The sequence below is a fragment of the Morus notabilis genome, unplaced genomic scaffold (genome assembly GCF_000414095.1).
Source record: "Morus notabilis unplaced genomic scaffold, ASM41409v2 Scaffold1008, whole genome shotgun sequence".
Classification (NCBI taxonomy): Eukaryota; Viridiplantae; Streptophyta; class Magnoliopsida; order Rosales; family Moraceae; genus Morus; species Morus notabilis.
The window spans coordinates 164,887-177,278 of record NW_010367831.1 but is presented as its reverse complement, the minus strand read 5'-3'; the positions used below and the strand labels follow the sequence as shown (position 1 = coordinate 177,278).

At 34.0% G+C, this 12,392-nt stretch overlaps 3 protein-coding genes across 3 annotated transcripts; all 3 read left to right on the top strand.

Moving 5' to 3' along the window:
* Positions 1–814: 814 nt before the first annotated feature.
* LOC21391785 (RING-H2 finger protein ATL74) lies at positions 815–1,282 on the top strand. Its single transcript, XM_010113456.2, has one exon. It carries the CDS (start codon positions 815–817, stop codon positions 1,280–1,282), a length of 468 nt encoding a protein of 155 aa, XP_010111758.2.
* A 3,695-nt stretch (positions 1,283–4,977) lies between these two features.
* LOC21391784 (UDP-glycosyltransferase 90A1) lies at positions 4,978–6,459 on the top strand. The gene has a single exon (XM_010113455.2). The coding sequence runs from the start codon at positions 5,023–5,025 to the stop codon at positions 6,457–6,459; it is 1,437 nt and encodes a 478-aa protein (XP_010111757.1). The 5' UTR covers positions 4,978–5,022.
* Positions 6,460–9,036: 2,577 nt separating this feature from the next.
* On the top strand, positions 9,037–11,635 carry LOC21391783 (probable receptor-like protein kinase At5g18500). The gene is made up of 8 exons (XM_024175643.1): positions 9,037–9,712; positions 9,819–9,863; positions 9,982–10,074; positions 10,176–10,289; positions 10,375–10,593; positions 10,681–10,796; positions 11,030–11,290; positions 11,402–11,635. The coding sequence occupies exons 1-8, from the start codon at positions 9,037–9,039 to the stop codon at positions 11,633–11,635; spliced, it is 1,758 nt and encodes a 585-aa protein (XP_024031411.1).
* Positions 11,636–12,392: the final 757 nt, after the last annotated feature.

Here is a 12,392-nt window from a genome sequence, read left to right as displayed (position 1 = left end):
AGAAAGCATAATTAGCTCTTTTTTTTATTTTTTTTATTTTTGGTGCTGAAATATTTCTGTGCAACTTGGAGAACAAAGATTTCTTCTCATTTTTCACTAAATATTATATGTGACAAACTATCAAAAGCTACTTCAAATTTCTACAATTGTGCAGCACAAATCGTATAATGTTCCCTTTCTTTGGATGATAAAAACTAAGGAGTGATCACAATCAAACTACTAATATTTCACCTGATTCCAATAATGAAAAGAATTAAAAAAAAAAAAAAAAAACTAGTATATATAGAACAAAAAGTACATTCAACAGGAAGGCAGAGAGAGAGTTCAAAAAGATGAGTTTAAAACAATGTCACAATCATATTTTTGTCTGGACTTGTGTCATTTGATTCTTAGCCTACCCACTTCATTATAGAGAGCAACCCAATGCCCACTTAAATAATACACAGTTAATATTTTTAAACATGTTGCTTATTTCCAAATCAGAAGTTTATAGGTTATCTACTTCTTGTCCTGACTGATCAGGTTCTATGTCTTAATAGGATTGAAACCATCCTACCTTTTTCTAAATGGTATATTCTACCTCTGATCTTCTTGAACTCCAGCACAAAATGTTTCAAATCCACATATCAACAGATTTGGTATTGCAGAATTTTATAGCTGAAAAATAAGCTTTGGCTATGCCTTCAATTCAATTATGTTCGTATGCGTTTTTGATCATCTGGGTCGTCGTTAAATAAGAGAAACAAGAAAGGAATGGTGAAGAATCAGTATGGTTAACAACCGCGTTATGACAGTGGCAGGGCAGGTCATGGTAATGGCCATCATATTATCAATAATTTTCTTGTTTGTGGGCATTGGGTTGTTGATCTTCGTCCACGTTTGTATTGTTGGAAGGGCTTTCAGAAGAGGATTCGGCAACGTCTCTGTGGCGATGGAGAGAGGGAGCAACGGTAGTGATATTACAGGCAGCACAAGCATGTCTAAAGACGACTTGGAAAAGCTTCCTTGCTTTGATTACATGACCAAAGACACAGCAACTAGTCCTGTGGATTGTGCGGTTTGTTTGGAGAGCTTTCAGGTTGGGGAGAAGTGCAGATTGTTGCCAATCTGCAAGCACAGTTTCCACGCCGAGTGCGTCGATGCGTGGCTTTTGCAGGCACCCTTTTGCCCGATGTGCCGAACAAGCGCTGATTCGAGCAAGGGGAGCGGTGATCCTGATGCGAGCCTTGAGATGATAGGAGAGAGCCAAACGGCAGAAAGAAGTGGTCATTTGAGAAAGTAAGGATTGAGGTGGGACAGAGCCAGGGAGTAGTAGTACTAGTAGAAGGTAGTACTGGTCAATTTAGTGGCGAAATGAGTGATAACAATTGAGTTTAGAAGGAATCAAGCAATGGGAACTACAGAATTTGGTAATTCACTTTCTGGTGTTGAATTAGGGGAGAGCCAAAGTGGAGTGCGAGAGAGATTATTCAACCTGTAATGGATGTTGGAAATGCTAAGTACCACCACTTTGGTAATGCATATAATTACTTAATGTGTTTTTTTTTTTTCCTCTTTTTTTTTTTTTTTTTTTTTTTTTTTTTTTTTTTTTGGAAATGCTAAGTACCACCACTTTGGTAATGCTTTATATTTTTATTTTTTTTTTTTTTTTTTCCTCTTTTTTTTTTTTTTTTTTTTTTTTTTTTTTTTTTTGGCTTTTCATGTCATGTTGGCCAATGGCCATGTGATTGAATCAAAAGTTCTGCAATCTTTACAGAACTAGACCACGCCCATATGAAAGATTAGCCTTGGAGATGTGCAGTTTAAATTATATTAGTTGATTCCAATACTCTAAGAAATTACGAAGGACTATAAGAGTATCTCAAATGCAATAATTAATGTATTAATTGTAAATTTAGTATTTTAGTATAAAAATATTATCTAATAATATTGTTTGTTGTGCTAAATTTTTCATAGGTTATACTTTGTGGTAAATTTCCTATCAAGTATACCACATGAGAAATTTGACATTTGATTGATATTGATTGAAATTTTTGATTTTTTTTAAAAATCATTGTAACTTTTACATTTTTTAATTATTTTTAAATATAAGTTTACTTTTACAACTTTTAAAGCTTATGTTTCGTTTGTTTTGAAGGTTCTGATCTAATTCTGAATCATAGTTCTTAGTTTACTATATTGTTTTTCTCTCATAAAAAATTTAAATTTTAAAAATTAGAATCATGAACTATGGTTTTGAACCCATGAACTAAACGTCGCCTTAATGATTATGTAAAAAAGTAGATTTAACATTTTAAATAGCATTATGCATTGAAGAAAAAATAAAAATAACACATATAATACTTTTTAATATTAAATATACTATTAACATTAGCATTATATTGGAAACGGAAAAAAGAAATAGTGTGGTCCTGTTAACTTTCAACGCTTAGTGGGGTCATTACATTGGAGATAAAAAAAAGTAATGTTAAATATATTATTGGTATTAGCATTATATTGGTAAGTTTGTCAATTAAATTTTAAAAATTCTTACTTTATTTACTGAATTTTAAATTGTTCTCATTTAACTCATTTTGTTATAATTTCTGTTAAAATCAAACGAAAAAATAGAAGATTAAGTGTGGTCATATGGTTTTTGTCAATTTCTTTTCAACAGAAATCCAAATATAAAGGGAATGTACATTTGACAACTCAAGTCATAACTTAAGTTATGACTTGTGAGAAAAAACACTATAGAAAAAAAGTTAAATTTAAATTTTTATGAGAATAAATACTGTAGTGATATGACTTGAATAATGAAATTAATAAAACTAAAGAAAATCATATGGAAAACGACTTGACCCCGTTCATTTCACCGATTTGTGTTTAGAATTCGAGTTTTATTACAGTAAAAAACTCTTAAAAATAGTCACATCTAACTTTTTTGCTACAGTAAAAAGTTCTCACACAAAGTTACATCTCAACTCGAATTAAAAACTCGAATTAGCGAACTAAACGAGCTCATGTGATTTTTATTTGTTTTTTTAACAGAAATTTAAATATAAAAAGAATATTCATTTGATAACTCAAATCATAACTCGAGTTATTATTTATGAGAAAAAAATATTATAACAAAAAATTAAATTTAATTTTTTATAAAAAAATACAATGATAATGTAATTTGAATTATAATTTGAGTAATGAAATTAACAAAACCAAAGAATTTTAAAAGCAGCTGACAACAAAATTTGCATAAATATGGCACGGTTTCCAAAATTTTCTTTTTACAAGTTAGAGCCTGTTTGGTTCATGAATTAAAATCATGAGATTAAAATTATTTTTAATTTACGTGTGCTATTTATGAGAGAAAATATTATAACAAATCATGAACTATGATTCGAATCATAGAATAAATTTTCTAACCAAACGGTCTCATAATTTCTTTAGGAAAAAAACATTATTAAAAAGGAGTTTCTTTATGCTCTTGCCTCGATAAGCCCAATTCATAAGTAAAAAAAAAAAAAAACAAAGTGACATATGCATGACTGATTTAGTTCATCACGTGAATAGCAAAATTTACAACTAGAATTAGCACTTGAGTTTTAGAAAAATGATTGTCACCCGTAAGATTAATACTACAACTACTAGAAAGTTGATCATATATTCGTATTTGCAAATTTTATCTTAACGTGTGGTGTTATATAATGCTGAGCCTTTTTGACTTTTTTTATTAGCTTGCTAAAAAAATACTTAAAAACAAAATTAACTCAACCATCACAATTAATAAAAAGTGAGAGTGGCAGTACACAAGAGTATGCTTGATAGGATGATGAAGGGATGAAAGGAGAGAGAGAGAGATTTAAGGGTTGTTTTTTTGTCTAAAAAATTAAAAAAAAGATAATTCGAGTTCTAACTTTATTTAAGTTTATGTTCTTTTTAGTTTCAACTTTATTTAACTTTATTCAACTTTATTCAAGTTACAACTTTAACTCAAGTTATAACTTAAATTCAACTCAAAATTACACTCCAAAAGAACAACCCCTTAGAGTGCGTTTGGAATTCGTTTCAAAATGATTTTATTTTTTGTATGAAAATGAAAATGAAAACGTTTTCAATCTGAGACAGAAATTATTTTTAAAAATACGTTTGGTAATTTTATCAAGAGATTGTTTTCAGTATAAAAAAACTCATTAATGTCTCTCTCTCCTTATCTCTGCTCGAGAGATGAGAAAACGAAAATAAAAAATGAAAAATGACGTTTTTCATTTCTCTCATTTTACACTAAACCAAAAAATCATTTTTTATTTTTATTTTTTATTTTTATTGCGCCAAACGCCGTTTTAAAAACGTTTTTCATTTTTTCTCGAAAAACGTAAAAAAATAAAAACGGGATTAATTCTAAACACGGCCTTAATCTCTTATTTGATTGGAGAGAGAGAAGAAAGAGGAGAGATGGAGGGGTATCCTTTCCCTTATGACTCACCAAATTGAATCCTTGTATTAATGGAAAAATTTATGCCCCGTTCATTTCACCTATTCGAGTTTTACTACAGTAAAAAGCTCTCAGAAACAGTCACATCTAACTTTTTTGTTACAGTAAAAAGTTTTCACATAAAGTCACATCTCAACTCAAATTAAAAATTCGAATTAACGAACTAAACAAGTCCTCAAACAATTCATCCACTTTTAACTTTAAAAGACTATTTTACCATTTGATTAAATTATAATATAGTAATTTAATAAGGAATTGTCATCTATTCTTTTAACACCTCCTTTATTTTATCAAATAATACGAAGGATTGCTATAATATTATTCATTCTTCTTACTCTCTTTTATCTAACTCTTTCCATCCTTCTTACTCTCCATCTTTCCAACTAGAACCAAACGGGGCCTAAAGGATACTATTGATAAGTAACAGAAAGTGGGTCCTGTGATGCCCTGTGTATGTCACGTGACAAGCATTTTCCCTCTATTAATGGCTTCCCTAGACAGTGGTTTGGTTCAAGATAAGAGGCTGATTGGGATCTAGAAAGAACAGAACGATGGAATCGGCTATCGAGCCCAAAACTGATCCATCACCCCCAAAACGACATGTCGTTATCTTCCCCTTCATGTCAAAAGGCCACACAATCCCACTCCTCCATCTAGCCCGCCTCCTCCTCCGCCGCCGCATTTCGGTCACCTTCTTCACCACCTCCGCCAACCGCCCCTTCATCGCCGACTTTCTCTCCGACACCTCCGCCACCATCGTCTCCCTCCCTTTCCCGGAAAAACTCCCCGGCATCCCCGCCGGCGTCGAGAGCACCGACCAACTCCCCTGCATGTCCCTCTTCCACTCCTTCGCTCGATCCACCGAGCTCCTGAAACCTCACTTCGATATCGCCCTCCGGAATCTCCTTCCACATGTCAGCTTCATAGTCTCCGACGGCTTCCTCTGGTGGACCCTCGACTCCGCCGCCAAGCTTGGCGTCCCACGCTTCGTCTCCTACGGCATGCCCACTTACTCCTTGCTTCTCACCAGACTCGCAATCCGCTACGGGCTCCTCCACGGAAATTGCAACGACGACGATGAAGTGGAAGATTCAATCACCATTCCTCCTTTTCCTCGGATCAAGATCAGGAAAAAAGACTTCGACACGGCGCCGGATCGCAGCAATTTCGATTTCGTCACCAAAGCGGCCGAAGCAACTTCTAGAAGCTTCGGGATTTTGGTCAACAGCTTCTACGAGATGGAGAAAGATTTCGTTGACCTTTTCAACAAAGAGTATCACTGCAAGGCGTGGTGTATTGGGCCTCTGTTACTCGCCGAACCGAATTTATCACAAGAAAATCATGTAAATCATCATCCATGGATTTATCAATGGCTAGATCAAAAAAGTTCGGTTCTTTACGTCGCGTTTGGGACTCAAGCGGAGATTTCCCCCCAACAGATGAAAGAAATCGCGAAAGGTTTGGAAGAATCGAAAGTGAGTTTTGTGTGGGTGGTGAGGAAGAAAGAGCAGAGAGATATTGAGTTGCCAGATGGGTTCGAAGAGAGGGTGAGAGAGAGGGGAATTGTGGTGAGAGAGTGGGTTGAGCAGAGAGAGATATTAATGCACGAGAAAGTAAAAGGCTTTTTGAGCCACTGCGGTTGGAACTCGGTGTTGGAGAGCGTGTGCGCGGCGGTGCCGATTCTGGCGTGGCCGATGATGGCGGAGCAGCCGCTGAATGCCAAAATGGTGGTGGAGGAGTTGAAGGTGGGGATTAGAGTAGAAGAAGAAACGAACTGCGATGGAAAATCATTTGTGAAGTGGGAAGAGTTGAAGAAGAAGGTGAAGGAGTTAATGGAGGGAGAGATGGGGAGGGAGGTGAGGAAGAAGGTGAAAGAAGTTGCAGAAATGGCGAGGAAGGCCGTCGGAGAAGGTGGGTCCTCTTGGAAGACTTTGGAGAAGCTGATCGAGGAAGCATGCAAAGGAGTAGATCATGCGAGTAATTATTAATTATGTTAGATTAAGCAGTTGGGTTTTTTTTTTATTATTTATTATTTGTTTTATAGAAATTAAGCAGCTGTATTTTCTAAAATATACAGAAATCAAGCAGTTCTACTTGCATGTGTAATGATGCTGTTAAAACTAGTGTTCATGCATTGGTTTGGTGGTGTATTTTTTCCACTTCTTTCAGATTGTTTGTTTGATGCCATTCGGCTTGGGCAATATTTATGGTGGGGAAAGGATTTTTTATTGGGTAAGTTTTGTTGCTTTAACTGTTATATTTAATTTTACATTTTTTAACGGTCTGTTATACCACTTAAAACAGTGTTATTTTATTTTTATATGTCTTAAATTTTTAACATTAGTGTCAATGGATCATGAAAAATTAATTTATCAATTAAAACACATTAATTATAAAAATTGCCTTCGGTTTGGTGTTGTAAATTTTCCCAGGTTTTTCCCCTTTTTCGTTTCTTCCTACTTTTTAATCTCCAGATCTCTTTCTAGTTAGTCGTCGTTTTCAAGATGTCTATCCTTTTTCATTCTCCCTATTCTTGTCGTTTTCCATGTTTAATTATGTTTGTTCATTATTTTTCTTCTTCTATCATTGTTTCTTTTTTTTTTTTAATGCTTTGTGTGATTTCTCATGGCTGTTGTCGTTTATCGATCCTCATGTCAATTTTCATTCTCCCTATTCTTGTCGTTTTCCATGTTTAATTATGTTTGTTCATTCTTTTTCTTCTTCTATCATTGTTTCTTTTTTTTTTTTTAAGGCTTTGTGTGATTTCTCATGGCTGTTGTCGTTTATCGATCCTCATGTCAATTTGGTTTTTTAAATTAAATGTCGTTTTTCAATTCTATATCATCCAAGTTATGCTTTCTTTCCATTTTTTAGTTCGATTAAATTTTTTGGTGACCGATGAGGACAATTTTACGAAGTTTGTTTGTTTGTTTGTTTTTACATTGTTTCCTCCAAACTTATTGCACGGTTATCTCCCTAAATTTTTAATTTTGATAATTTGTATATTGAATTCACAAACTTGTAGCAAACTATCCTCATTAAGAAGATCAGTAACTTTTAGTTCGTTTTAAAGTTTATGGATGTTAGCGACTACATATCAGTTTTTCTTTTTTTCTTTTTTGTTTTCCATCAAGTGTGGTATGAAAACAACACCACATGAAAAAGTGATTTTAATCCTCAAATACTAAAACTTGATATTGACAAACTAATTTGAAATTGAGTTGAAAATACTCTTAACAATCCGTTTCTAATTACATGCTTATAACATCTTTTTGATATATTTTAAATATAACATAATTGCATAATAATTATAATAATTTTCACGTTTTATGCTAAAACAACTATTATAGTATTTTATTTTTATTGTTTAAAATATTTTAAGACTTTTGACTATATTTTAACGTGACTAAAATATCGTAACAGGCCATAGAAATTTACGTTATATGTCTAATTACTTGCGTGGAGCCGACAATAAATTTATTTTGAAAATCTGCAAGAACGTGGTGATTCTGACGTCACTTGTCAAATAATTTTATTTTATTAAAATGCCAACTCACATTAAAAGTCGTCTCTCTCAAAGCCGATAACCATTTTTTAACCAAAACAGATAACCATTTTTTAACCAAAACTCACGTTCTCCGCATGGTATCTTAAAAAAAGAAAAAACTGATAAATTTAGACGACAACGGAGGGCTTTAATTCTCCTATATCTTAAGAAATATGTATCGACAATGACATGTCGTTTATAAATTTGCTCAACATGTCGTTTTGTTGGCAAACAATAAATAATCCATTTTTAAAGGGTTTTCTGTCGCGCATACAAAAATACAGGTCATTAACAGTAAAAGTTAAGAAGATTGCTGCCTCAAACTGGGGACGGAACGGGGTGGGGTAAGCTCTTCTGCTCTCATTCCCCGTCCCAATTACATAATACTCTCTTTACATCCATATATATTTATAATATACATCATAAAACTGGCATGAAAGAAATAAAATAAACGACATGTCGTTAATAGTTAAAAATTTCTGCCGGTTAAGAATTAATGTAATACTAGCTTTTGATTTATAATATACATCATAAAACTGGCATGAAACAAATTTGTTGGCACAAAGAGCCAGAAACATGGAATGACAGATTGCTTACAATGACATTTTTTCGGTAAAGCATAGAATATTTACAAGATTGAGCTTGCATGGGCCGGCAAACAATAAATTATTTATTAAAATTAAAAGGAAGATGTTGAATTTATCCATAACTTCATTTTTTGACGATCCATCCAAACTTTTCCAATCATTTGTCACATGCAAACAAAAGCGAGATTAGGGACTTTTCTTTGGAATTTCAAAAAGTGCTATTAACAAAATCATTTAATCATCCGCGTTACATATACTTCCACACCTAAAGATTTCCAAACTTTATGAACACCATATAGCCACACATTTTTCTCTATGTTTGTGTAACAAAAATTTTTCTTTGATCGTGAAAAATTTATATTAACATGTTATTACACATATAGGCAGTTTCACTTTGGATCATTTATCGTTCTTCATATTAACACTATGCCATGGACATGCTAACATTGAATTGTCACAAATTGGATATGACTAAGCATGTAACAAAACTCACTTTTATCCTCTTCTTCTTCCTCTTGATATTCGCCGTTGAATTCGCAGTTTCAAAGCCTTATTCAGGTGGCTGCAGCCTCAGTTTTAACCTCTCAACAACTTTGTTTAGTTCAAACTGTGAAGGAGGAGATTGGGGAGGGTTTTTACAGAAAAGCTGCTGTGGAGCAGCATTTGATGAGTACCTCTATGCGTTAGGCCAGAGGGCGAACCGAACAGGAAAGGTGTTTTTGAACTCTACTGAGCAGAGCAGCTGTTTAGTCTCACTGGCCAAGTTTCATGGAAATATTTCTGGTTGTGGGATTGAGAAGCTGGTCAGTGGTATTGGTGGCTGCTCTGACTTCTCTGTTGCTGATGTTACCGATAAATTCGGAGATGAACTGAGAAGTTTGAATGAAAAGTGTGAACTTCAGAGTTCTGTGGGAACATGGGAGAAAGCTTGTGATTCTTGTGCGGAGGGTTGGGAAGACATTAAAGGAATACATTCATCATCTTCGAAGATCGAAAACGATATCTGCAGGTTCGCTGTGATGGTGTCATTTACTAGTAGCAGGATTGATGATACAAGATATTTCAGCCTCTTTTCTAGATGCCTTGGGGAACATATAATCAAGTCTGGTATGTTTCCTAGTGAAAAATTTTCACATTCCTTCTATTAAATTCAACCAAATGTTATGTTGTGCAACTTAATCTTGTTTTTGTACTTTATGTTTGCCCATTACAGGAAATGAAGAGTTGAAGCATAGTAGGAAGACTAACATTAGCAAAGGTGATTCTGCAATCTTTCATTCAATCACTCAATACGCTTTATTGGCGTATATTATATATAAAAAAAAATTCTCAAAACAAGGAGTATTTGTGGATTTTAGGTGTGTTGATTCTAATAGGAGGACTCATAGGGGTTGCAGTAATTGTATTGATTTCTGCATGGCTTTTGTATAGAAGATGTATCAGATCAACGGGCCTAACAAAAACTGATGGTATGCTCTAAAGTATTTCGAAGCCAAATCAGAACAAAATTTCATAGCTATGTCATGAAGATGATACATACTTATTATTTGTTGTGGTATTTACATGATAGCATTTAAGGATGTGCTTACTAAGGAGCCTGGCTGCCCAAAAGTTCCAATTAAGGAAGTGTATTCTGCAACGAACAATTTAAGCGAAACGAATTTAATCGGCGAAGGAAATGCAGGTGAAAACTTTATGCACAAAGGAGAGTGTAATTGGAACCCCTTCAATCGAATCTGTCTAAACATTTAACGTTGTTGCAATGACAGGAAAAGTCTATAAAGGGATGCTGTCAAATAAGCAGCCTGTGGCAATTAAGCACATCGTTGACGATGAAGACATCGAGACATTTGTCAGAGAAGTTACAAGCTTGTCACGCATCAGACACCCAAACCTTGTTTCTTTGTTGGGTTATTGTTTTAGGGAAGATGATTGTTTCCTTGTCTATGAGCTTTGTCCAAATGGAAACCTCTCAGAATGGCTTTTTGGTATTCCGAGTCCTTATGCAAAGTTTCTTTCTTGTGACTTAATTCCTTAATGTTTGCAACTAATGTACGTGGAATTGTGCACAACAGGTAAAGATAAAGTCCTTTCCTGGATCCAAAGGCTTGAGATTGCAGTCGATAGCGCCCGAGCCTTACGGTTTCTTCACACATATTCAGAAGGCTGCATTGTCCACCGCGATATCAAGGTTTGGATTGTCCAAGTTCTTCATTTCTATAACAGCTTACTTTTTCTAAAAAGGGAGAATTCTGTTTTGATAAATCAACTTCAGCTTACTAATGGCCTTGCATATTCTAAAATCAAGGCTAATTGTGTTTAAATTCACCTTAACAACAATTTTTAATTTTTATAATGACCTTCAAATTGTGCTTTGTTGCATTTACTAAAAGTAACTACTAAATTGACCTATTGTATTTGCAGCCAACAAACATTCTTCTGGGTGAGAATTTCCAAGCCAAGTTATCCGACTTCGGATTGTCCAAGGTTATTGACCTGGGTGAAACCTATGCCAGTTCAGAAGTGAGAGGAACTTTCGGCTACGTCGATCCTGATTACCGAAGCAACCGCCGCGTAAAATCGTCAGGAGATGTGTACAGCTTTGGTGTTGTACTTCTGCAGATCATCTCAGGCAAGAAGGTTATCAATATGAATATGCAAAGACCAATGCCATTAAACAAAATGGTGGGAAATAATTCACTCTTTATAATTCTATCACAACCCAAAATGATTTTTTTCACCCTTTGGTTTTACAAATAAGTAACTTATTACATACATATTATTTCTTCTTGCTAGGCAAAAGTTATAACCAAAGGTGGTAACATTACTGAGTTTGCTGATCCTAAACTGGAAGGAGAGTACTCAACAGAAGCTTTTGGTCTTATACTTGAGCTGGCTCTTTCATGCACAGCACTCAAGAGACAACGTCCATCCATGGAGCAAATTGTTGCTAAGTTACAAGAGGCACTTGACAAATCAACAAATGCCAAAGCCTCTACTCCTCAAACTACACCACATAGAAATGCCTGACTTATTGTTGTGAAAAATCGTAACGCAAGTATATGTTATCGTAATCAAGTAATATAATAGTGAATAAGAATATCGTCCCACGAGAATTATTGTTTACTAATTACCAAAATTATATTAACCCTAATTTTATTTGAATAATCGAAAAGAGAGTTTATAAAATTAAGTAAAGTAAAACTAAAACAATTAAATAAATTAAACAATGCTGAGCAGTGGAATAAAATTCAATAAATTAAGACTCTAGGGTTTCCGATTTCATCAAAATTAATCCTGTTCAAATTTTCATAATTCAAGAAAATTAACATTCAATCCTATACTGATAGCAATTTCTCTAAAGCAATTATTATTCTTTCTCAAGCAACAATAATATTAATCCAACAAGCAAAATCCACGGGTGCGTTTGGAATTGTTTCCAAAATGATTTTATTTTCTGTATGAAAATAGAAAATGAAAACGTTTTCATTTTCATTTTGAAATTATTTCTGAAATGCGTTTGGTAGTTTTATTCAGAGATTGATTTCAGTTTTAAAAAAAACTGAAACTGCGTTTGGTGGTTTAATTTTTGAAAACATGAAATAATATTTAAATTAATAATAAATTGAATAAATAATAATATTAAATATATTAAATAAATATTATTATTAAATATATTAAATAATAATATATTAAATGAAACGTGAATTTATGCAGAGGAAGAAGAGTGGCGGCGGCAGGCGAGGGGGGGAGTCGGGGAAGAGAGCGGCGGGGGGCGGGGGGGGGG